Genomic DNA, 26,482 nt, shown 5'->3' on the forward strand with positions numbered 1-26,482 from the left:
GAAGGATTCAGAGAACCTCTACAAGAATAACTTAGTCAAGGCAGTATTGTTCACTTAGCACACAGAAAGCCTTCCAACATGCCCTCATGCTATTCAGCAGCCATATTACGAAATGGATAAATGCATCTTACTGGGAGAGGAGAGGACTAGATGCACCCAGAGAGGTTAGAGACACACTTTCGCATTAAATGCGATCACATCAGCTAGAGATCAGTAAACTGCTTTTAACACTGGCAACTGGGAAAGTTGGGGCGAACACTTACCCCTGCCCAATTTTTTCATATCTGGTGTATTTTTTCTTGGGATCTCCTATGCTCACAATAGTGCCTAAAAAAAACATAAAAAGAGTCAGTCCTGCTGCCTCCCTTTAGTAGGGCTGGCCCAGCCAAGATACCTCCAAGAGTGGGTCAGCTCAAGCAGTAAAGGCTGATACATGAACAGCCAAAGCTTCCTAATTCAGTTCCAGTCACAAATGGCCCAACTTCAGACAATCATTATGCTAGGCTATACTCTTAATGAGACAGACCATGCTATTTCCCCTAGTATTTCAATTTAATGATAGTCTTCTCTGTAGCAAACCCAGTATGAGGTTATGACAAATCCATTAGCTTAGCCTAGCCCAGGAACTAGTCAGTTCTGAACTTAAGCACAGGAACTTTAATACAGTGAAAAATTCTCTTCAAGACAATTATGGAACAAGCAACAGCAGAAACTGTTTTGGTTTATTATGGTTGTATTATACATGCAGAACACAACAGAACTTCAAACCAAAAAACCTGTTCCACATTTTTTTACCCAACAGGGCTCTGAAGCACATAAAAATCAGCAGAACTTCTGAATGCAGCTCTCTCAGCTACTGTCTGACACAAAGCCAATCAAGCACAATATTCACATAACCCTTACACAAAAATATGGATGAGGGCAGAAACTTAATATTCCTCCCCCAGTCCTAAAGCCTTTGTTTATCTGAAATAAAAAACACCTACGTAATTTTTCCATGATCTCTTCATCTGACATTTTGGTCTTCTTTTTCTGCTTATCACCTGATTTCGTCGCACTGTCAACAGAAGTGTCACTGGCTGGTGCAGGGATGGGGTCAATTACAGACCGCGTATAAATCTGTTAAGAGACACCGTTTACCTGAGCATTTTCTTTGCAATCATTGACCTCTAGTTGAAAACAATCACAGTCCTTCAAAGATCCCTAAGCATCATTTTACATAACAGATCAGAGGTGGAAATTAGAACTGAGAAACATTTAAGTCCAGTAAGTCAAAATGCTGGCAACCTTACTGACCTCTGAAAGACAGACCCAGTCACCTCCTGGACAGAGTGGATGCTAGGAGACTAAACCAAACTTCCACAGGCAGATGTTCTGTGGGTTTTCTAGCTCCTTATTCTTTATAACCCATGTTAGTTAACAGAACAGAAATCACTGTTAATAGCGAGATCAAGTACTACTACAATCTAAAGGAAAAAGATCCATGCTCTGCCATGAAAAGAAGCACGAGACTCTCAGAAATTTCCTAGTTACCCCCAGTTTATGGAATTTTCTTGGAGCTTTATTTCATTTCCTCCTGAGCTGTTCACAGACATATGCAGCTGCTTTAGAAATATGAAACTGTAGTCCTGTCTACATACCTAGAGTGGGCAATTATAAAGCAGTATGACTTGACAAATAAACACAATTCACATTTGCACTCCTGGAGTGAGAATAAGTGGGCAACAGAGCAGCAAAATATACGTCTACCACAGTCAAACGAATGAGCTGGAATAAGTGGGATTCCTGGGAAATTTTTAACAAAGTGTGTAGTTCAGGACAACTACACTAAAACTTAACGAACACCTTCTTAAGCATTTAACTTTCCATGTAATGTTGATGACTTTGTGCGAGAAATAAGCTTTCAAATCTTAAATTTGAATTGTTTTGGGTTTAGGTAGTATATTTGGTGAGGCTATCACACTGCAATCAAATCAAATCAAATATACTTGTATTCCTGTACTGTGCAAAGTTACAGGAACTAGCTATAAGTTTTTTGGGACTAAAAAGCCGCCTCCTCATACGCTGGGTTGAAGGATAAGCATAACTGGATACCTTCAACACGAGCTGACACAGAAATCATCATTAACTTCAGGATTTCTGATCCAACTGATACCCAGAAATTAGGCATTTTCTTCACAAATTAAGATAAAAACCAGAACTTTTCCCTAAAAACTTACAACAGCTCGTTTCACAAATATAAGACTTTGCTGGAAAACAGAAGCAGAAAAATTACTGAGAAATGCAGTTCTGTGCTGTAAATTTTACAGCTGCTCACCGATTTTGTGTGATCTGGCCGTGGAGCAATAACAGGAGGAGGAGCTTCTTCATCATCCTCATCATCATCTGCAACAGCTGTTGATGGTTCTGAACCTTTGGCATTGGTCTACATTTTTACCAAAGTTTAAAACAAACAAACAAAATTGTCTCAGACTTTCTTCTTTCTTTTTCCCCACATGAAGATAAAAGAATTCTTACTTATGTCAAAAGGAAAGGATAGGTTGAGTGGTTTACGTGCCCTACTACATTTTATTACAAGACTCAAATACTATTGCTCCAATGAAATATATGCTCTGTTGGCCCCCCGATTTATGTCTTTATTCCACAAAAAAATTCTCATTTTGTTTTATACTGCAAGATTCAGTATATAAAAAAATACAGAAGACCTGAACTTGTATGCACCTAAGAACATACAAAGAATAGTAAACACACTCACCGTTGGTGTTCCTGAAGGGAAACCATCTTTTTCTAAATAGGACAAATAGCAGAATACATAAAGCCATCAGAAAAATAATAAAAAGTGAACTTTACAGAGTAAAGAACACATCTTGGGAGATTTTTTTCATCTCTCAGAAAGCAAGATGTCATGGTCACAAATGAGAGAAACCAGTGTTGTACCGTAAAGCCACGCAGAAGGAAGCTGTGAGTTTCTAAAATCCTCCCCTAAGGGTAGGCAAACCCACTCATTTCCCAACTTGCTTTTCACCTCACTTGAGTACCCCACATAGTTTTCCAAATTGAGCACTGCTTGTCACACTTGTGTTCTGTCTTACTGAGATGTGAAATCAGGATCAAATGAGTATTTCTGTTCCCTTAGCGCTATCTTGAATCAAGGATGAGAGTATTACAAAGCCTTATTACCAAGCTATTTTCAGAAAAAACTTGGAAGAAAACTAGGTAAAATGGCATCTGTTTGTAGGACAGTCATTCTCTCAGCCTCCCCGCATAGCTCCCAATCTAGGAACCACAACTTATTTTGCATCTTTGATGCCACCACATGGTGAGATCAAGTTCACAGATAGCTGTTTCGGCCAAAGACAGGAGGAGCAAGGTCTCCAGCATGAAACCAGTTAATCACAGTCTTAGAGCCCCAGCTTCATAAACACAGCACATTAAATTTAATTTTGGCTGCTATTTTGAATAATCCATTTCTTCCCCCCTCCACTTAAAACAGGAAATAAACTGGACGTCAGTTGCCACTAAGTTTTAAATCCTCATTGAAAAGTAGCTTGCCCTTTCAGCATTTGAATCTGATTTACTATTCTGAAAGAGAGTAAGACTGTGTTCCAAATACACAACTCCTCTTCCATATGTCTTACACACACTCGGATCTCACCTGGAGCAGAAAAACTCAGATACTTCTGTTTTGCTGTGTCTTTGGAGTCATAGAATTTCAGCACATCTAGTACCGCCTGGGGATTTTTCTTCTGTTCTAGCTTTGTGATATTTGAGGTCTGAAGCAACCGAGCCCATTGCTCTGGCATTCCCTGAAAAAATAAGCTATTTCAAGCATCATTCTAGTATTTTAAAGAGGTTTTTAAAAACAGAACAGATTTCATTTCTCTGTAAAAAACAGAACACACGCAGCCTTAAACACATGAACCAGCAGGACGGGCTTTTAATATGTCCATAGGTGAAAACACAAATCACTGTACCAACATGCCACCACCTCTTTCAGGTGTACTAAGCCAGATGTGAGGAATAGGAATACAAAAGCGCTCAACAGAACCAGTGTTAATTACTAATGAAAGTAAACTGAAGAGGGTTTCTCAGAGAAGGCTGTCCCAGGTGACACAAAAATCACATCTGACATTTAAGCTGCAGAAGTACTAACAGGTCACAATCTCATTACTCTGCATGCTGTACAAATACACAGTAAAATTACTTCTTTGACAAAAAAAAAAACAACTTGCACTTTAAACACCACTATGGCTTCACAACAGCACTGACCCACAGCTGTTTTCTGAGCAATTCCAAGGCAGGTATACTTACAGTGAACTCTCCAGTAACAGCATCAAAGCCAACATGAATGGTATGCTCAAAATCTGATGGTGGGGAGATTTCTGGCCTTTCCTTTTCCTTCTTCTTGCTTCCTGAAAAAGACATTCAAAGATCTAATGAGCAAAGATTTAAAGTCCTATTGTCTCCATTTAATATCATCAATCCAAGCGTTACAACAGTTAGGATGAATGTAACCATTGTTCTGTTTACTGGATGGAGGTGTTCACATATGCAGCACAGTGATTTGATATTTTCAAGTTGGAATAGACTTCATGTAAGAATCAACAACTTGTTCCATTCAGATCATTTGCTCTATGGTAGCCAGCAAATAAGAGCACCAGAATGCAAGGAGTTCTGTTGGGCATATGAAATCTAAACATATGAATGTTCACTATGCAAAAAAGGACATTTTAATATGGATTAAGAACAACACTGAAGACAACTTCAGTTCAACCTCAAGTTCACCCTAAAGACAGTTAAAACTCTCTTGCCTCACTGCTTCAATTCAAGGTAATTAATGCAAACTAGGACTTCCTGTGATGAAGATAAGTGTTTATAGCCTCAGAGCAATTACCTAATTTAAATTAAAAGAGGGAAAAAGAAACCCAACCCACAAGCATAATAAGTACCAGAAGCAGGAACAGATAATGAGACGGACCATGTGCACAATCCAACCTAGATTCAATTAAATTCATAAGATATTTTATAATGCCTGGGGCTTGGGTTTTTTGGCTTTTTATTTCTTCTGACAAAGAGAAAATAAAAAGGAAGACAATTCACAGTTAACTCTAAATATAAAATATACCTTTCTGTTCCCTTTACTAAGCAGAGGTTTGGAGTTAAGTTGGAAGGTTTGAAGAACCTGTTTTCTTGTTCTTCCAAAAAAGCCCAAGCCCTGCTTTCTTTCCCTGCCAGAGCAGAGGAGTGCACTTGCTGTTTCCTCTCCATCAGAAAGATGATGCTCAAGGCCTCCTGTCACGGCCCTCTGCTGAAAGGCAGAGGCCTATCAGTGAGCTGTAGAGCATGCCTAACCTGATACCAAGAAAACTGCACGTGTAATCCTGGGAATGCCTCTAGGCTCGCAGAGCATATAGCTGAATCAGCTGCATTTATTTTAGCATGCACGAAGCCAACAACAATGCTATAGGGCTCATAACCACAAAGGAAAGCAGCACACCATTTTGCAATCTAACTTGATAACCATTTTACATTTGTATTTAAAAAAGGTTTTTTCGTTTTGTTTTTAAATCTTCCTTAAAAATAAAGAGTCATGTAGTTTCAATACAGAAAAAGAGCAGCTAAAACAGCACCCTCTTCATTACTACATAGTAAAAAGTTACTGAGCATGGGCAAGCATAGATCATGCTACTGAGACCCAGCGAACCCTTCTGAAATCCCCTCACACTGGCAGGAGAGGAAGGACGGGGAGCCGAGGACAATACTTACAAACGAAAAGCCATGTGGGCTGCCTCCAGCTGAACAATGCAGTGGAAAGACACAGCTATTATAAACAGGATATCTTTAATATGGCTGCACAGGTCAGAGCCAAAAAGAAAACCAACTGTCAAGTATTCTCATTAACATCGTTCAGTCACAGGACAGGAGAAACTTGCTTATGTGAAAACCTTTAAGGAAAGTACTGTTTCTTCCCAATCTCTTGCAGTTGTTTATGTGAAAGTAAGGTGGGGCGGGAAGCTATATTCCTCAGGAAGGTTCCTGCTCCCCAGCACTTGACATCTAGGGAACAGGAGCTGGTGCTCAAATCCTCCAGCATGGGCTGCGCAAATAAACTCACTCCTTCCAAAAATACACGCATCTCAGTCGGCTAGGCAAGGAGACTAAAAATCACTCCTCTGCCCACAGGAACAGCAGATCAGAGCAGCACTTCAAACAAACACAAGCAGCGAGCTTCAGTCAAGAAGCAAGCCCCATGAGTCATGTGTTGGCAGGACATACTCGAGGCTCTGCAAACACGGCCACTGTGGGGCCACACTGCTTTTCAACCTCTGATTATGTTTGCAACACAGTTCTGTATTTAAATAGGAATCCCTTTAATAAAGGGCAACGCTTATTTTAAACTGTGAGTGAATCTAAGACGTGGTCTCTTGGCCCTGCAGAGACAGCAGCACACAGTCCCCCTGTTCCTGGGAAGGGGAAGACACAGGTCCTTGAGACCAATTCTCTGAATCCTTCTATCTGATTAAGAAAGTGCCTCATATAGTTGGGCTCATCTCTTCCCCTAATGAAGCCACACCCTCCTGCATCGCAAACCCAGCCTCGAACATCCCTTGCTCCCCACCAGCATGCAAGTCTGTGGTGTGCTCCAGCCAACCTCCATACACAAAGCAAGAAACACAGATGTTTCTCAACAGCCTGGTCATAGTAGGTAGATGACTCCAGGTGGTACACTGAGTTACTGAAATGCAGCTGAAACCACACTGAAATCTGCCCTGTGCATGTCACATGCATGAGCCCGGGTCCTGGGCGATGCCCCACAGCCTATCCTTTAATAAGCTCTACTCAAAGACAAACATTTCTTGTTTTAGGGGACTGTTTTAAAGCTTTGCAAAATCACACACAACTTCATTTGATTTCAGAAGAAGTCTAGCCAAGGAAATTCATGGCAATTAAGTACTCCAGTAAAAAGATGACTATCACTTCATTTATCCTAAACAGCGGAACTATGGGGGAAAAAACCTCCGTGACTAGGTCATTGAACAATCCCTTCAAAATCTGATTATTTCAGCACAGAACTAGCTTAGGCTTGGGGCAGAAACTCTGCATTTGCTAAACCTCTTCCTCTGCAGTGAGCCCCCCAAAGCACATCACCTCCCCAAAGCTATCTCCTAAGCTAGAGAAACCTCCCGAGAGAGGAGCCAGGAAGGGGGCAGAGCTGTGGCAACAGATGTGATGAAGTTGGCCAGGAGTGACCTTGCAAAATCATACAGACAGATCTGCAGAACAAAGCCAAACAATGTTATCTAGGTGCAAGCCTATTCACACTAGCCTTGAACATCTCCTGGTAAGGCATCCCTTCATTTTTGAAAAGGAGAATTTTGCAATAATTTGTTAACTTTTGCACTGGCTGGAGAAATTTTACTTCATGAAAAAATTTCTAACCCAGATTGACAGACTATTTTGCATATAGTCCCAATACATCCTTCCAAGCAGGACGTTAATATTTCTGTAAAGCTTCCCAGCAGCAGAATTATATATCTTTCTATATCTTTAAACGGTATTTCTGGTAAGGGTGTACCTTATCCATGCTAATGAATAAAACAACTAACATCTCACTATTGTTTTAGTGCCAGAAAGTCACTGTGTCCATTTAATATTCTGCTTACATTTGGCAGCCAGTTTTGCAGTCTTGAGGACCAAATTGGATGTTTACATTATCCTTGCTGCAGGTCAACCAATCGACAAGTTTTTTTCCAAATTAAAAAAAAAGAGGGAGAGAACTTTAAGATAGTTTCTTTAAGCTAGATAATTCAATTGCCATTTTCCTAACCACATTATCTTGCCATGCAGTGAAGCCTTCTGCTTTTTTTTGGAAGGACATTACTTTAAATACTTTTTAACATCTAGAAAAAAATAAACTGACACTGTTTTCTCTAAAATGTACTTTTCTCAGCAGAAATTATTTCTCCCATTTTTAGTTTGCATCACTAGATATCAGTAGATATACAGAAACATGCTAAACAAGTATGCAGATTAATTTCCACAAATTTGGTACACGTCAGTGTTTACAGAGCAGTCTGAATATGCTTAAGCAACGGGACTCCAAAGCAATTTCAGATAAGCCAATATAACTTTAGACAGGTCTTTAACCACCTCCCCAGCCACTTCAGCAACGAACAAACCCACTGTCAAGATGGAAAGAGGAAACGTCCAAGGAGAAGTAAAGACACTATAAAAATGTCACAAAGCTCTCCAGCTGCACTGCAGCCACTTGCATTCATGACTCGTTTCACAACACAAGCAAGTCTTACACAGTATTACTAATTCAGAGCAAGGAAAAAAAAAAAAAAAAAATCTTCCTTCATGTGGGGTTTACGTTCTACTTCATTGTATCTGTGTCTATAAAGGGGCCACAAATGCTCTGATGAACGATCAATACAACAGCATAATGAGAAGTGCCATCCCAGCTCCTAAACCATTCTCCTAGTCTGAGGTTGAACGGGTTTGATCCTTCCACCAGGTTTTCTTGCAGCGCTTACCACAACAATTTCTAGGCATTTCCTTCCATGCAGTATTGAAGGGCTAAGCTAGAACCTACTCCAGGCACGTGGCACTAGCTGACAGCACCTAAATTCACCTCCTTCACCAAACTCAGAGGCCTGGAGTCTCTCTTGGTCTGCTGCCACCAACCTGTAGTAGCTTCTCATGTTCTCCTTACCTCCGTAAGGCTCTTAACCATACCAGAAAAAAAAAGACCACCGCTTCTCTTGCTGTAATCCAGCCACAGACAGTTATTTCACAATAAGTGACCTTGTGAAATAACTATTCTACTTCCAAAAGCTACACTGGCCAAATCTTTCCATCCTCTGGAAAGGAGAACACCCCCACCATTCAGAGCAGAAACTCTGCCAGATCATGGAAAGCCAAATCTTCTGAATACAGGGAAGCCTGCCTCTAGCGTTTGTCTCCAGGGCAAGGCATGGCTGCAGAGGGACTGCTCACACAGCTGAGCAAGAGTAAAAACCAGCCCTGGGGAAAATACTTAGCCAAGAGAATAAATAACTGGAGGAGCAAAGTCTCTTGAAACAGTCAAACCTGTGTCAGCATGACTGAACCAGTCCTGCCCAGCACACCAGCAATGAGGTGCAGGAAGCCAAGAGCAGAACTAGAAGACATGAAGAGCAGCAGGGTCTTCTTCCCCTTGTGCATCTTAATATTAATCACAAAAATGCTAACTGGTGGAGTTTTAATAAGATGCATAGCAGTGTCAGGTCAGGCCTATAAGCCCCTGTGCAATTTTACCATACCAGATGTTAGAAGACATTTCTATCTATGCACTGTTTTGTTGGATACAGACATCCTGGAGAACCAGGATCAGGGCTCCAGCGCTGTACATACATTCATCATAAAGAAAAGAGGACAGAAACAAAGCACAAATACAGCCTAGTCTCGTTACAGCGATTTTTTTCTCAGAAACAACCCTTGTTTACAGCAATCCAAATTTTCCCCCCACTAGTAATTAATCTTAACAGTGCAGTTATACAAACAGAAGGACTTTATTTTTCTCAGTTCTCCTTCATGCACACTGCACCTTCCCCATTATTTCTTTGCTACCTTTTTTTTTTCCCTCCTCAAAGTACCACATAATGGTCATCAACATGAAATAAATTCAAAAACAGCTGGATGCTCAGTTTAAAATAGAATTCTGCATTTACCATAGCAAAATGGTAATATGATACCCAGGAATCACAAACATTTATTAGGGTTGTTTGGAAATGCATTGCTTTAAACAGGGCAGCAAACATCAGAAGCAATAGCTGGTGGTTTACCTCAGTGAGCTATTTAATTTTCCTTACTTAGCATTTCATCCTCAAACATCCCAGTGCAAACAGAACATCTCAGCTCATTAAACACACGTACCTACCCAGTTTTCAACACTTCCTCTAATCTCCTACATTCGGACAGGATGAACTTAAATGCCTAAAGCACTACCAAAACTTACAAAAGTAAAGGAATAAAAATAGTAACCTTGGCAAACAGAGGCATCTTACCTTTTTCAGTACTAGAGAATATGGAGATGATTTTATTCCTAGGTTTTCTCTCTTCTGGTACAGAGGGAAGGGGTTTCAAACTGTGGTTGGTAGACAACTGGTCTTTGCCCCCTGAACTGAAGATGGTACTGCTCATCCGGACGGGAGGAGCTGGTGGCTTGTCTTCTAGTTCACCGTTGTCAGACATCGTTCTCAATAGCTAGTGAAAGCACTGAAATAGAAATATTTGTTTTAAGATAGGAAGACAGTATAGAATACATATATGAGGCATTCCTTCTGTTGGCCAACACAGAAAGGAACGCAGCAGGCACTGCACTGGCAGACACTGATGTCTCCTCCAAAGGAAGTGATCCCTTCCTCACTCCTGCTTCTGGGCCGCACATTCATTTGTGCCAGCAGCAGCATTTGTGGGATAGAATGACAAAGTTTTCTAGTGATAAAACTAATTCGGTCAAAAAGAACAGTCAGTTATAATGTGGACTGATTCCCACATCCGGTTCACTCTCTGTTCGCACAAACACTGTGTATGTGAAAAGGACAGTACACATAAGTGCATAAGTACAACTTCTTTTAGGGATACCTCTAGCCCGAAGAGCTTCATGCTCTTTTCATGCACCTTTAAAAGTCTTAGATGCTTTCTTTCTTGTCACTTATCAGACAAGATCTTGGGGAGAAAAGACCAGCTTATGTTTCAAAGTCGCAATTCAGCACACTGTCCACATTAAGTTATATTAAGAATATATCTACCCAAATTACACAGCCTACTTTAAAGAACATGGGACCATTCTACTTCTGAATGAGGACTTGCATTGCTTCAGCACTTTGTGCCACACTTTCTCCACTTGTGAATAGAATATATACTACCACCACAATCCTCGTTGAGTCCTCAACAAAAACATGAATGAGATCAGGAACAAATAGCTACTAAAGCTAAAAACACAGCATGATAACCCATAACATCCTGGAGGTTTTACTTTGATCACCAAAAAACAGGCAGCCTCTCTGCTACAGAGTAAATAGCACAAAGAAAGGTTTATAGAAATTAATTCACAATGACAGCTGAATAACAAATATGCCCTTCATTCCTCCATATGCTCAAATGATGAGCTACCTCTTTGGAACAAGAGCCAACACATCTCCTCCATGTTGACCTTCTCCTCTCATGACAGTTTGGGAAATGAATGGCCTACTGGTGTCTATCAGCTGCCCGTATTAGTCCCAAAGCACAACTCAATCCCAGCCACACCACTGGAGCAATTATCAGTGCCTTTCCAAAACATCAGGATAAGACAGTGCAACCCACTCTCAATTATCACACCTTATTTCCAAGTTATAAATATTGTGCTATACAATATCTTGGCACAACGCACACATCTTCCACAACGTGGTCTTAGCAGAAGAACTAAAAATGGGTGGACTGCCATTCCCTACCATTGCACTGGGTGAATGCTGCCAGATCCCAATGAAGAAAAACAAAGCAGGCTAGCAGCCTGAATTCATGCAGCACAAGAGCATACTGTTTTATGTCACAAAGCTCAACAGAGATTAAAATAAATTATCACCATAAATGCCCATGAAAGCGTATAATTTCTGTACAGATACCTTCCGAGGCACAAGCAGAACAAAGCAGAGTTCTGGCAGTGCAAGTAAAGACTGGACATGTGCTGGTTGCCCCATCTCCTCAGATACTGCTGGGGAACAGCAGTCAAAGCTGTGCAACACCCACCTAAACAAACCTGCCTTCGAGCCCTTTGCCTGATGATGGAGTGATAAATAGACCTGCAAGACTTGAACATGTCTGCAGGGATGAAGTTGTGAATCAGACTGAGATTCCTATCTTCCAACAGTATCTAAATTCACTTACTGATTGCTCTTTCAGATGTTGCAAGTTATCTGCAGGATCTTCTATATTTTCCAGTACCTAAACTGCAATATGGGGGAAAAAATTAAGAACTCTGCAATCTAACAGCAGGTCTGAGCAGCCTACCCATAGGGATTTAAATTCCAATCATTTTCCTAACAATACATAGTATTTGCACAAAGTGCATGCCACCAATTTGAGATGTAAAAATTTCTGGTCTGAACCACCAAATCAGATATATGGTATTTGAGAGTCCTACTGAAGTTGGGCTTCAAGTGATTGCAGAGCATAATCCTCTTCCCTTATGCTAATCAAATCTCAGAAACGACTAGGATATAGGGTCCTTAGCTATCCAAATGGAAATAGACATTTAAAAGAAAGCACTCCTCCCTTTGAACAAGGAAATACAATCAGATGGCTAAATAAATCATAACAGATAAAGATGCATATCACAAAACTTTAACACCAAAATGATATATTAGGTGAAGAAAGCAACATCACAAATAGCCTTTTCTATTTTTCTAAAGTAAACCCTATTATTTCCTCCATCTGTGCAGTTCTTTGAGCTGCCTGACATTAGCAAGAGCAGGATGTAAGGATAAACAACTAACCTGCATCTGAAACTGGACAAGAACAGACTTGGCCCTCCAAGCCCATACTAATTCCCCACACACTCCCTTGGAGAGCCCAGCCACTGAATTAACAATGCTATAATGTGGTATTCAGGTTGCAAACTTAAACATTTACTGCACTTGTGTTTGCATATTTTTAAAATAAATGTCTTGCTATAGTAAAAATTCTTACTTTTCAGTGACACAAGCAGCACAAGTCGGCTGATCGCATACTCAGTATTACAGCTTCCTGATTCGAAACAAATTATTCCTTAGGACCTCGCGTGCTCAAGAGAAGAAATGGTTAAGCAACAAGTTGGAAGCATGCATATGGAAATCCAAAACTATCTATTCCACAAGAAAGTCAGGTGCTTCAAGAAACTGGCATAACAGCGTGTGTGCAGAACCCTCACAGCTGCAGTTCTGATCAATGTTTCATGTTCAAAATGTTCAGAAACATCCTTGACCTTGCTCCAAGTGGAGTCCAAGAGCCCTACAGGAAGACGACAAGCTGTGGGGCTGGCAGAGCAGACTGGAGTGCCAAGAAGAGCTCGGACATTGGCTTCCCACCTGAGGGATTGGCTCCATAATTTGCAGTTAAACAAAATCCTTCAAGCTTATTAAATCTGGTGTTTAGTAAACCTCAGCTTTTAGAAAAAACTTAAGCAATGTGATTTATTTTAAAACAAAGTAGTGTCATTTCTGGGCAGCTGTTTCAAATATTGTTGTTAAAATAAAATGCTAGATCCAAAACTATTTTTCAGAAAGGACCATCTCAATGCACAACAGCTTTGAATTCATAGCTTAAAGAAATTACAACAGCTCCACTCACAGCAGATTGCTTCAGGAAACAGAAGTCTGATTCTTCAGTCATCATCAGAAGTCAAAAAATAAAAATCGTTTTGTTAAGGTGCAAATGCAAACAGATAAGCTCTTTCTGGCAGCTGAGTGCAGAAGAAAAGAGCAGTTCCCCTCTCCTTTATCCTTACCCCTGACTTAATTATGCAGGGAAAGCTTCCACAGCGTCAGGAATTACTTTTGAAATTGCTGCAGAGGTTTGGCGTTACGGGCAATGACTGGAGGAGCGGGGGGGGGGGTGGGGGAGAGGAGTGCAAATACACCCTGAAGCTCCTCTTCTGCTCTCACTCCCCTAAAGAGAAAAAGGAGCCTATGCATTTCACAGCAGCTAGACCTAATCACTCTTGCAGTATCACACACGGCTGCATTGCTGAATCATGGCTTGGTACAGGGAGTTGCAAGGACCAGGGGAATTTTCATTTTTCCAGTGCCTGCCAGGAATCTGTATACTGGCAAAGGGGATGTCAGGTTCATGTGCCTCTGACAGAATCAGACAACGCAATTAATGGTGGTGGGTTTTTTAAGCTTGGTTGAAAGACATTTACTAAAATGGTTAAGCTTAGTTTGAGCAACCTCATAAAAGTATGCTAAATCTGGAAAAAAATGACAGAAGAAACAAAGGTAATATATGGAAGAGGACATAATCAGGGGAGTAGGATTCACTTCTGTCTTTGCCAGTGAAGGTAATACCAGTAATAATAACAACGTATTCGAGCACATTGGCAACTCCCCCACAATCACTAGTTGTGCTACATTTAATTACGATAAATAGAAAGCAATGGAATGAACCAGAGACAAGCTCTGAAGCTGCAAACAATACTTAACTACAGACTTCAGACAGATTCATTCCCACCACAGGACAGTGCTACAACCCGCTATACTCACAAAAAAAAAAAAGACTCCAAAAATGCTAAAAGCTTTTCTCCCAACAGTTCTGGTGCTTACTCCACAAAACATATTCACAGGTACCAGCGCTGGTGACCACAAGGCTCCAATTATCAGTCCTTATCTCCAGTATACAGAGACACTACTCCCAATAGCTGTCCCCACCTTTTGACAGAAGTTTGTTGACCTGCACTAGGGCAGCAAAAATGGCAGTACTCATTTCATGCTTGGCAGCCTTAGACACCATCGTAACGTGAACTGCAGCAACTGAAGAGCAAATGCGCCCTCTCCTCTGGTGCAGAGCCAGCAGCAAGCGGCCAGCCACGGTCTGCGCTGTCCTAAAATCACTCACCACCAACAGCAGGAGACCTGAAGCCAGGTTCCTCAGAAGTGCAACTCTTTCCTTTCCACCTTTGCCCAGTGAGGCTGGGCAAGAAAAGGACAGGGAAGCTCCTTGGGTAGCTCAACCCACCCTCTTCCTCCCAGCCCCTGAGGAGACCTGCAGTGACTGATTTGCACGTGTGCTCAGAGTTTCATTTTTACAATGATGATCTGGGAATCAGTTCTGCTGCTCAGTAGCTTTCTTCCTCTTGGAGAAGAAAAGGGCCCAATGCCCTACAGCATACCCAGGTCATGGAAGAGAGACAGCAGTTCCTGTTGTGGCCACTGGCAGGAGAACACCCAGAAACATAACCCTGACAGTGAGTAAAAGCTGGAGAGCAAAGTAAAAATTGGGCAGCGTTTTCAGAAAGCTGATGAATACACATTGCTGCAGCACATTAGTTTGAATGCTCTGGCTTTCACTTGGTTTTTGGGGGTGTTTTTTTTCCTCTCAATTCCCCCTTGTGGGAGCATAAAGCGGGGCTGCTTCCTGAAGAACTTCCTACATACAGCTCATGTGCCGGTCCTGGCTCCCTCAGCCTCCATCATGAACAGTATCAAGGCTGACACGCACTCCCACCCAGCTATAAAGGTTTGCTCATTTGGCGGCAGGCTCCACCACAGACATCCCTCTCTGCCACAGGGCTGCTATTTAGCTCCTCTGATTTATAGAAAAGGACAAACATTTTTCCTCTCAAACTCGTTCGCAGAATCACAGAGGTTGGAAGGGACCTCTGGAGATCATCTGTTCAATCCCCATGCTTGAGCAGGTACATCTAGAGCAGGAGGCACAGGACCACATCCAGGTGAGTTTTGAATGTCTCCAAGGAAGGAGACTCCACAAGCTCTCTGGACAGCCTCTTCCACTGCTCTGTCACCCTCACAGTAAAGAAGTTTTTTCTCATGTTTAAGTGGAACTTCCTGTGTTCCAGCTTGTGCCCGTTGCCCCTTGTTCTGTCATTGGGCACCATGAAAAGAGTCTGGCTCCACCCTCTTGACACCCACCCTTCAGATATTTGTAAGCACTGATAAGATCCCCCTCAGTCTTCTCCAGGCTGGACAAACCCAGGTGTCTCAGCCTTTCCTTACAGGAGATGCTCCAGTCCCCTGATCACCTTGGTAGCTCTCTGCTGGACTTGCTCAAGCAGTTCCCTGTCCTTCTTAAACTGGGGGGCCCAGAACTGGACACAGTACTCCCAATGTGGTCTCACTAGGGCAGAGTAGAGGGGGAGGATAACCTCCATCGACTTGCTGGCCACACTGCTTTTTATGCACCCCAGGATGCATAAAAAGCCTTGTGACCTTCCTGGCCACAAGGGCACATTGCTGGCTTGCAGTCAACTTCTTGTCCACCAGCACTCCCAGGTCCTTCTCAACAAAGCCGCTTTCCAGCGGGTAGCCCCCAGCATGTACCAGTGGACGGGGTTGTTCCTCCCCAGGTGCAGGACCTTGCACTTGCTCTTATTGAATTTCATGGGGTTCCCCTCAGCCCAGCTCTCCAGCTTGTCCAGATCTCGTTGGATGGCAGCACAGCCTTCTGGTGTATCAGCCACTCCTCCCAGCTCGGTATCATCAGTGAACTTCCTGAGGGTAAACTCTATCCCTTTGTCCAGGTCATTGATGAATACGTTGAACAGGGCTGGGCCCAGCACACAGACCGCTGGGTAACACTGCTAGTGACGGGCCTCCATCCAGACTCTGCCCCATTGATCATGACCCTCTGAGTTCTGCTGTTGAGCCGGTTCTCTGTCTACCTCACCGTCCACTCATCCAAATCACACTTCCTTAGCTTGCCTATGAATGACTAAAGGGAAATAAAATTAAATTGAAGACAAGCATTTTCCTATCTGCTATAGCAACACAGTCAAATTTTTCCTGGAGCACTTGGACTTGAGCAGATTAAGTTTTAAATATGCATTACGCATGCATACACACCAGTCTTATAGCATAGTACTGCAAGGCCCCAAGCAGGGTTAGGAAAACGGTGCTGTGTGTCAAATGAAACAGACAGTGTAGACAGTTCTCATATCATAATGAGCTGAATTTGTCTTAAGATTTTCAAATTAATGTATTTGAGGAGCCTAGGCTGCATCTGTATTTCACTGCCTGGGATTTGATGCAAAAGTAAATTGGACTACTGCTTGGAGGGAAAAAAAAAAACACAACACACACACTCAAAAAAAACCCCCACACATCAAGCTCAGATCTGTTTGATAACATGCACATAAATGCCTACTCCTGGCACACATTATCTGGCTTTACACTGCCACTTAAGCAACAGATTTCTGAGGAGCCAGAACTAAATCAGTGAAATAAACCAAATCCTCTGTATGTACATACCCTGCCAGGAGGCTCACAGAGCTGCAAACTGAACTCAGTTTTGCTTATTGCAGGTAAAAATTACTCAACTCATTTACTATTGGCAATGTAACACAGAAGGAGCAACACAAACATCAAATTTAAGTCTCTCTTGCAGGGCTGACCAAAAAGCAGAAGTAACGGATTTCAGGCTAACAACACATTAAGAAACATAACCACTTTGCTTTTGAAATCATAATCCTTGATGCACCACTACAGCTGCAGGTCCTTATTGGGACACCACCTGAACTGCTGCAAGGAGAACTGCAGAACATTTAGGCCATGAACACAGCCATCAGGCACAGTACTTGAAAGCAACACAGCAAAACCATTTGTTGTCCAACAGAGGAATGGAAGAAGAAAAGAGAACCGATCAAAAGCGAAAAAAGCCCTGATGGTGCCTTTCCCTGTCCCTGCTCTAGCAGAGGGCACAAGGTTGAGAAAAAAGTTATCCTTACAGCAGTCTGCATAGTGGCAGCTGTCATTTGCTGTCTTCCGGTAGAGCCTTATAGGGTCCTACTGGCAACAGCGCACAAAGAGCAGCATCCGGGACAGCCAGGTCCAGAGCAGAGGAAAATAGCAAAATATATGTCTAGCAAACAAATCTCCAAGGCAGAAGATGTCAAGTGAAAAAAAAACACAGAGTAATTAAAAATAATAAAATAAAACCGCTAGCATGTGATGTTCCAAGACCAGACAGATTTAAGATACTCATGTCTCACTCTTGGTTTATATTGTAAAAGTCCTGTAGAAAATGTCTGGAGACTCATTCCCAGTACATTGACCCCAAGCCTCCATTGGTTTTGGTAGCTAGCTTATCCTCAGCCTCCCCACACTACCACTTTTTAATACCTGAAAAAAACACCTTACTGGAGGAGAAGAGACTTCATGCTTCTTTATTCTGGAAAAGAGGGCAAACAGATATACACATTGTGTTGTTTTTAAGTGAACATCAGAGGGCTGCTCATTTCAATCAGATATTCCATTTTCTTGTACCACACAGATTTTGGAGTACAAAAGCAGAATGAAATGTCTACATGCGTATTTTTCTTTCACCCTTTCTCACCCACCCCTCCACCCCCTTTTTTTAAAAAAAAAAAACAAAACTCTCCTGTTGAGCAATAGATTTCCTGTGATTAGCTCAGTTAGTACTGATTATAGCTCACTTCCTCCCAGGGATTAGCTGAAAGCAGCTTTCTGACAAGTTTTTATTCAGATGGTGCTAACCTAGCCACAGCTCACTTCCTGCCCCATCTCTAACAGCATGTTAGTTCAGCAGCTCATCAATTTGAAATTATTTCACTGCTGCAGAAAAATTCATAGAACCAGCAAATCTCAGGCTGTCTTCTCCATGAAAAGAAAAACAAATCTTTCTGGATGTTTTGCTGTCCAACTTGCAGCATTTGGATCCATGAGAATTTAATCAGATCCAAAAAGGAGTTTTCTGGAACGGTATGAGACTACCTTCAGAGACTGAAAATACTCATCTCTTCCCTTCAACTCAGAGAAGTGCAAAAAACCAGCAGTGGCAGACAAAGAATTACTTTCTCGCAGACTTGGCAAACGCAGTCTCAAGATCTTTTGCCTGCCAAAAGAGGACTTGTACAAAAGCAAGAACAAGAGTAACCTTCATAATGTCCAGTAAGAGCCAGCAGGATAATCTGTTCCACCTACAGTTATTAAAAACACTTGCAGATGCTCTAATACAACATGCAGCTCTCAAAGCCTTTCCACCTCTAAAAAGGCAGACACCAATCTCCACGGGACTTGTTCAAACCACTCTTTCAAGCTTTAGGGGGTCCCAGATAAAATTATTTGGTCAATGCCAAATCACATACCTGCAAAAGCTAACAGTTATTTTTATTTAGGAAACTAGGCTAACCTAAGATACTCCAAAAACAAGCACAGATCTTGCTAATTTACAAGCACAAACAAGCAAGATACCACTTTCGAATGATGCAGTTGAGAAGCCAGCTAAAAAAAGAAAAAATCTCAGCCTCTCAAAGAAAATTTTCATTAAGATTTATGCAAGGACACACATTAACTAAATGGACGCTCGGTAAGGCCAACCCACTAATGGAGATAATAAATTGCCAGTGTCCTTTTTGCAAAATTAACAGCCACAAGCACCATTTGCCTCCTTCAACCAGCAAGGCTACAACCACTAAGTTTATAAACAGGTCCTTTCTTGCTGTCTTCCCCTTTCTGCTACATGTGACAGAGGCAACACATAATACTCCCAACTCTAAAGATAGTATAGGAGAACCTCAGTCTTTTGCAAAATCAGACTGGATGACACATATAACATACCCAGCTAAATTCTTTCCATTTTGCCTTTTTCCAACCCCTCAATTTCCTTATGATTTTTGCTGAGTCACACAAATAGAAGGGAAAACACGGCACAGAATAAAATAACTGCTGTTTAGTTGCCAAGTGCAGAAGAGAGTCGAGGGAAAAAAGGTATGGCTGAACAAAAGAAATAAAAAAAGACAGAAAGGAAACTATTTTCTGTTCAAAAGACGGAATAGTCTCTCCAAAACTGTAATAAGATGTGCTTTCCATGAACCAAGTTACAGAAGACAAATATCCTATTTGTGGTGTATTTGAAAGGGTTACTAAGGTTTCCTAAAGAAAAATATTCTTCAAATGCATTGCCAAAGTACATTACAACCTAAAGCAATTCAACTATTTACTCCCTAAGGCACTTAGCAGATGTGCAAAGTCTTGCACTGTAAATGAGCAACGAGTCAGCAAAACCATCGTTTTAGAAAGTGAAGACAGATCCCAGTCTTCTAAGAAACAACCAGCGGCAGACATCACCTTCCCATCCCCCAGAGAGCCAACACACAGATAAGCATATTTCAGCGCTTATGGCTAAGTCATCCTCAACCCTTGGTGCGGAAACAAAGTACAACTTCCATATAATCATTGATAAAGATAAGTGAAAAATATTACACTTCTGGGATTCTGGCAACCTTCCAAACTGGCAGATCAGGTTCACAAAGTCTATATATATAGAAAAGAAAACAACGTAGCAATAGCAGAAACCTTGGTAAGGGCAAATATTTCTCCCAAATGTTCCACTTCTGACTTCTTGAATTGAGGAGGGGGTATAATTTCTTAATTATCACCTATGCTTTGTGGTTGAAAAAATCATAGAATCATTGAAGTTGGAAAAGTCCTCTAGAATCATCAAGTTTAACCACCGACCCAACACCACCATGCCTCCTCAACCATGCCCTGAGATGCCACATCTACATGTCTTTTAAATACCTCCAGGGATGGAGACTCAACCACCTGTCTGGGCAGCCTGTTCCAATGCATGACCACTCTTTTAGTAAAGACATTTTTCCTAATATCCAATCTAAACCTCCCTTGATGCAGCTTGAGGCCATTTCCTCTTTTCCTATCGCTTGTTACTAGGGAGAAGAGCCCAACCCCCACCTCACTACAACCTCCTTTCGGGTAGTTGTAGAGGGCGATAAGGTCTCCCCTCAGCCTCTTCTTCTCCAGGCTAAACAACCCCAGTTCCCTCAACCTCTCCTCATAAGACTTGTTCTCCAGACCCTTCACCAGTTTCATTGCCCTTCTCTGGACACGCTCCAGCACCTCAATATCCTTCTTGTACTGAGGGGCCCAAAACTGCACACAATATTCAAGGTGCAGCCTCACCAGTGCCAAGTACAGGGGCACAATCACTTCCCTACTCCTGCTGGCCACACTATTGCTAATACAAGCCAGGATGCTGTTGACCTTCTTGACCACCTGGGCACACTGCTGGCTCATATTCAGCTGGCTGTCCACAAGCACCCCCAGGTCCGTCTCTGCCAGGCAGCTCTCCAGCCACTCCTCCCCAAGCCTGTAGCATTGCATGGGGTTGTTGTGACCAAAGTGCAAGACCCAGCACTTGGCCCTGTGAAACCTCATACAATTGACCTTAGCCCATCGATCAGCCTGTCCAGATCCCTCTGCAGAGCCTTCCTACCCTCCAGCAGATCAACACCCTCACCCAACTTGGTGCTGTCCGCAGACTTACTGAGCGCACACTCAATCCCCTCATCCAGATCATTGATAAAGATATTAAACCATACTGGTCCCAAAACTGAGCCCTGGGGAACCCCGCTCGTGACCGGCTGCCAACTGGATTTAGCTCCATTCACCACAACTCTCTGGGCTCGGCCATCCAGCCGGTTTTTTACCCAGCAATATCAACAGGGGAAAAACGGGAAAATCAGAAGAGACACAGACTAGAGACAAGATGTGCAAGAGTCCTGGCAAAAGCCCACTAGTGCATGAAAATTTAAGCAAATTAATGATACATAACTTCATATACTGCAACTACCTGTGACTCTCATGATAAACTTTCTCCCTTTAAAGCATGCATAGCAGTCAACTCCCACCTGAATCATCATTTCTGGTTCACAAAATAAATTTGGCATTATTGAACTGTGGTGGCATATTTTACCACCAGTGAGCTAGAAACCTCTTCTCTGCTTTACCGCCTCTGAAACAGCACAAACATCACAGGCAATACTACCAGACATGCCTCAAAAGTGACCTCCCAACTGCCCTTATTTCCCATTTCCCCTAAGCTTAGCAGGAAAACTCGCTCGGTAAGGCTATGGCATCATTATTGCCAGCCAATGACAGCAGTGCACAGAGACAGCCAGGCAGCTGAGCTGACAGCCGCAGACACCCATTCCCACCTTGCTCTGACAGGCAGCCCTTGCAGGTCCGCAGAGTGCAATGGAGGAGGAATTAAATCAAGATGGATTGATTACTACCCTCTGCTGCAGGGCTGGGTAGTTACCGCCTACCAGCTGAATTCAGGCCACGCTTCACTTTATACAGCCCACAGCCACAGTTTTCCTTCAAGGAACCATTGTGCAATGCTGCATAATCATACTGCGTTCTCAAAGGTGTTTGAAAAAGCCTATTCAACCCTCAACAAGGAAATTACTTACCCCGCTCTACCTAAAAACCTGAGTCAACTAAAGACAGACAAGACAGCCTGCAGCATGCACACTGCATGCAAATCCATGATTCAAGGTGTTTATACTTACTCATATTTCACTAACTAGAAGACACTTTTCAGCCTTTATTTTCATGAGCTGAGGTTTTCTAAAGATCAAAGGAGAATGGGGAAAAGGACAAGTAGGGAAAGTTTACAAGAAAAAAAGAAAATTAAGTCGGCATCTCATCGTTGAGATTCTCTCTTAATTAAACCTGGCATTTACAGTCAGGGAGGAATCACACATTCCAGAGCAAAAGTTATTTGAATAAAGGGTACCCTGCTCAAGGTACCTATCAGCTCTGGTACACTTCTATATTTCTAATAGCATTCACAGCTGTTTAACCTAGACAATCACCACTCAATAGAGCAATGATATAGCTCTAAAAAAGTCCAGCCACTGGTGCTGCGCAAATAGATCACCAGTAACTAATAGAAAATAAAGGTTTCTTTTAACCTCTGGAGATATTATTGAGCAAATGCAAGACAAGGCCATGGCTTACCCATCCAAATTAGAGGTCCAGGGCTAACTAGAAAGAGAAGAGGAAATACACAGTGTGTACCAGGATGGCAAAACAAAGAAAAAAATCCAAAATTAAGGGATCCGCCACTCTCATCACACTGGTAGAGCTGTCAAATGCAGCTATGGAAAATGAAATAATAAGGGAAAACAGGAGATAAACGGCTCCCTCCAGAAAAACTGTATTTTTCATATACGCTCAGGATAGACCTCTCTGCTTCTCTCTAGTGACTAGCCAAGGCTTGCTTCAACTGCAGTTCCTGCTAGTGGATAGTGGGAACTTAAGCTGAGCTCAACAGCCCTGGGGGCCAAACCCTTGACTCCTCTTGCAGGAGTATAAAACAGTGCCAGCCTGGCACAAAATGCCACAATGGGAAATTCTGCCTCTTCTGAGTCGGTTTTCCCAGCTGCAGTGCACACCAGTACAGCCCTGCCGCCCAGATGATCACAACCACATAGAACGGTTCACCAGTTTGCCAAAACCCCTATGTGAACAGACCCAAGGTCGAGACGCTTACTTCTTCATACCCACACTGAACATAAATTCAGCCAGAAAGAGCAAAGTCTACAAGATATCAAATGCAGGGTCTGTAAATACAAAAAGCACTTGAGCATGACAACAGGTCTTAAAAAAACCTACCAAACAAACAAAAAATCCCAGAGATGGCTTGTGTGGACATAACTCATTTCCTAAGCGTATTCTAGCAGCACCACAGAGAAGACTACAGATTGTTTCTCCTGGGAGAATTATATTCCATTTGTGCCATGACAGACAAGTAGAGTGACTTCTTCAAACACTCAAACTCCTACATGAGAAGAGTTCCCTGCAGTGTCCCACTTTTGCACCAGGGAAGTTTATTCACTTGCCACTAGCAGGGAAAGCTATTCTTGGCTAGTATGCACAAACTGTACAAGCCTTAAGCCCTCTTAGAAATACACATAGCTCCTAGACTTCACTGTCACCAGAATAACCTACAAACATAAATCAGTGCAGTCGTGCCCAAGGCTGCAGATAACACTGCTGCCACTAACAATTTTGCCAAGGGCTGGCTCTCTTGCCCCTAACCAGGGTCCTGCCCACATCAGCAAAACTGATAATCCCCACCACTGCTGCCAGACTGCTTTTGGTACAGGAAAAGCACAAAGCAGTGTTTATTGCTGCAGTTACTTGGAGGAAAACTGGAAGAGGGGACAATAGCAGACTAGTTTCCCTGCAAACAGTTAGCAATCGCCAGCTGTAGATCTTGATGGGGAAACTGGGCATCCTGTGAGTTTGGAAGTGAGGCTGTCAAAATATTTTTTAAAAAATCAATGAGAAAGCAACATGCTTAGGAAGGGACACCCCAATATTTCTCTACCAACAGCAGCTCGGGACCGTAGGACGGCATCAGATCTTAGTAAAATAGTCCCCAGAGCTCAGCAACAAAACCTCACTAACACTACTTCTGCCTGCAGCTAGTTTGTACAAGTGTTTTCAAGATTGTCACATTGAGAAAGAACTTCATTACAGTTTTACAAATTTTATACAAAGAGACAAGTGATTAGCCTATTTTTTCCTGACATATTTAACTCTGCTAGGAGAGGTGAAAATATGTAGATGGGACATACAACCAAATCCCTTCCCCGTTATTTCAAACGGCAATAAACAGTACAAAAAGTACAAACTGCAGCTGTCACAGCTCAAATCAACATGAATTTCCAGGATCTCTATGCACATAAAATTTTGGAAATGAAGACCCGCGTTCATCAACGGAAAAAAGCAAACTGTAATACCTACAGGGATATTACACAGGGAAAAGTAAGCAAGGCAAACTGGCTCTGTAAATCATTCCCCCATGTTCACAATCCAGTACTCTTTTTGTGACACTGCCCTGGTTTGCCTTGCATGTTGTTACAGGTTTTCTATTTTAAAATTACTTGCACACATACAAGTACCATATAAACGTGCAGTTTAATGCAGCAATTCCCTGAAATTTGGGCAAACGTTCTTGTACGTCTTTCAGGGAGCCAAAGGACTCATTTGCAAGCTGGAAAGAACAATTTGCATTCAAAAAACTAGCTGCCAGAATAAGTTTTTAAACTAATTCTCTAATTTTTCTTTTTTAGGTCATTCCTAGTAAAACTACTCCTCTCACTCTTCTCACTCAAACAGGTTTTATGTAAAATGGTGAATAAATTAATCCAAACAGACTAGAACAGGTATACAAGCTACAAATCAAAATATATTAAAAAAAAATCAGCCAAAAGCTTAAAATTATATTATAATTCAAAAACAGCACATCTTTATTCCTCATATGCTGATGTCAAGACTAATTTTTGCCAAGCCTACAGACAACTATAGAAGCCAGTAAGCGGGGGGGCGGGGGGGGGATAAAACCCCCAACCTCTTCTGTGTATTATTACTACTACATATGCTTCTTACAGTTGACAAATCAAATGTATGACAAAAATATCCTAAGCATATATGTATGTAAACAAACATACAATGGTTTAAACACCAGTTGTGAGTGGTCACGCAAATTTATCAAATTTTCAAAGTTATGTAACACATCTTACCATTTTATGTTAGCACACTTAACAGAAGTTACTCTTTTATTCCTGCTTTACTGATGGAGAACTAGACACAAATTATCTCCAGCCTTCTATGACTGTTTATATAGGATGCTGCAGCACCAGGCCACAAAAATTGATTATACAGCTCAAGAATGAAATATTTTTAAAAAATAAAAATACAAAATTAAGATGACAGTTACCAACTGAAAAGACAAAAGGACTGTGGAAATTACTATGCAGGATAACCAGCACCCTGTGAAGCAGAAGAGCTTCCAAAGGAAGCGGTCAAATTAAAATAATATTTAAACAGTTGAAAAACATAACATTGAACTTAGAAAGCTGCAAAAGACTTTAAAAACCTAGTTATATCATTGTACAGATTATGACAGGAGTTTAACACTGAACCACATATAAGAGAGCAAACATCATGTGGAAGGTCTCTATTGCTGGTGACAGGTTGTCTTTGGGGATCTATCTATCAGGTGGCTTAAAAAATTTATACAAGATGTTAAGCAACTGTAAATGTGATCCTATTGAACTTATTATTCAAAGTGTTTCCTTAGGGTATTTTATACTATTAGTATTTCAGCTAACACAGCTAAGCTATAAAGCCTGGGCTGTCTAGGCAAGGATGCTGCAGGACTGCAGCACTTGGAGAAGTTTAAACTTAAGTAGCCCTTCCAGTTCTACATAGAACTGTGTACCATTTCAATAAAGAATTACTAAAATTCTTACGGGCAGAATGATAAGATTTCAGTGAAATATTACAAAGCAAGAGGAAAGCTTCAGAAAATGCATTTTTGTGAAGTTCATGCATTTACATATGAAAAGGATGCTGTTTTCAAACCCAGTTCTGCCTTATTATCTTGCCTCCAATAACATTTGTGCAATTGAAAACGTCTGTGAAGATGAGGCTGAACTCACATGAAACAGTCCTCAAAGACTAAACACAAAAAATCATCCATGAAATGGACGCTTCCATCCACGAGGTCCTCACATACATGCATAGCACCCCAATAAAAAATTAAAGTTACTTACTCTAATAGAAACAAGAGATACCCCACATATCTGAGGGGCTCTAATTCCATTGCAAGAGATGCATGATAATAATATAATAATCTATGAAAAAAACAGAAAACCGACATCGCTCATGCTGTGCCATCAACACAAGAACTGAAGACTTGCATAACAGCATACCTTAATCTTCAGCAATAGTTGAGCCCTAAATCACAAGAGGATGAAGGATATATCTGGGAGACATCACTCTCACTGTCTACTCCTTCATCTGGAGGTACCACAGACAGCAGCTGAAGCAAATCCTGGGCCACATCCCAGCTCCAAAAAGCCATTTGAGTCATAGAATCATAGAATCATTAAGGTTGGAAAAGTCCTCTA

General features: G+C 41.7%; 1 protein-coding gene across 2 annotated transcripts in view; it reads right to left on the minus strand.

Annotated features, from left to right (window-relative positions):
- The window catches only part of PAK2 (p21 (RAC1) activated kinase 2), a 42,559-nt gene that overhangs the window by 9,531 nt on the left and 6,546 nt on the right, over positions 1-26,482 (minus strand). For both annotated transcript variants that reach the window (XM_075099580.1, XM_075099581.1), the window contains exons 2-8: positions 10,050-10,260; positions 4,312-4,412; positions 3,656-3,806; positions 2,756-2,787; positions 2,318-2,425; positions 987-1,119; positions 264-327 (exon numbers count right to left, since the gene is read on the minus strand). In XM_075099580.1, coding sequence (XP_074955681.1) covers positions 264-327; positions 987-1,119; positions 2,318-2,425; positions 2,756-2,787; positions 3,656-3,806; positions 4,312-4,412; positions 10,050-10,236 — 776 coding nt within the window. In that variant the 5' untranslated portion in view covers positions 10,237-10,260. The remainder of the gene's footprint in view (positions 1-263; positions 328-986; positions 1,120-2,317; positions 2,426-2,755; positions 2,788-3,655; positions 3,807-4,311; positions 4,413-10,049; positions 10,261-26,482) is intronic.

The sequence above is a fragment of the Phalacrocorax aristotelis genome, chromosome 7 (assembly GCF_949628215.1).
Source record: "Phalacrocorax aristotelis chromosome 7, bGulAri2.1, whole genome shotgun sequence".
Taxonomy (NCBI): domain Eukaryota; kingdom Metazoa; phylum Chordata; class Aves; order Suliformes; family Phalacrocoracidae; genus Phalacrocorax; species Phalacrocorax aristotelis.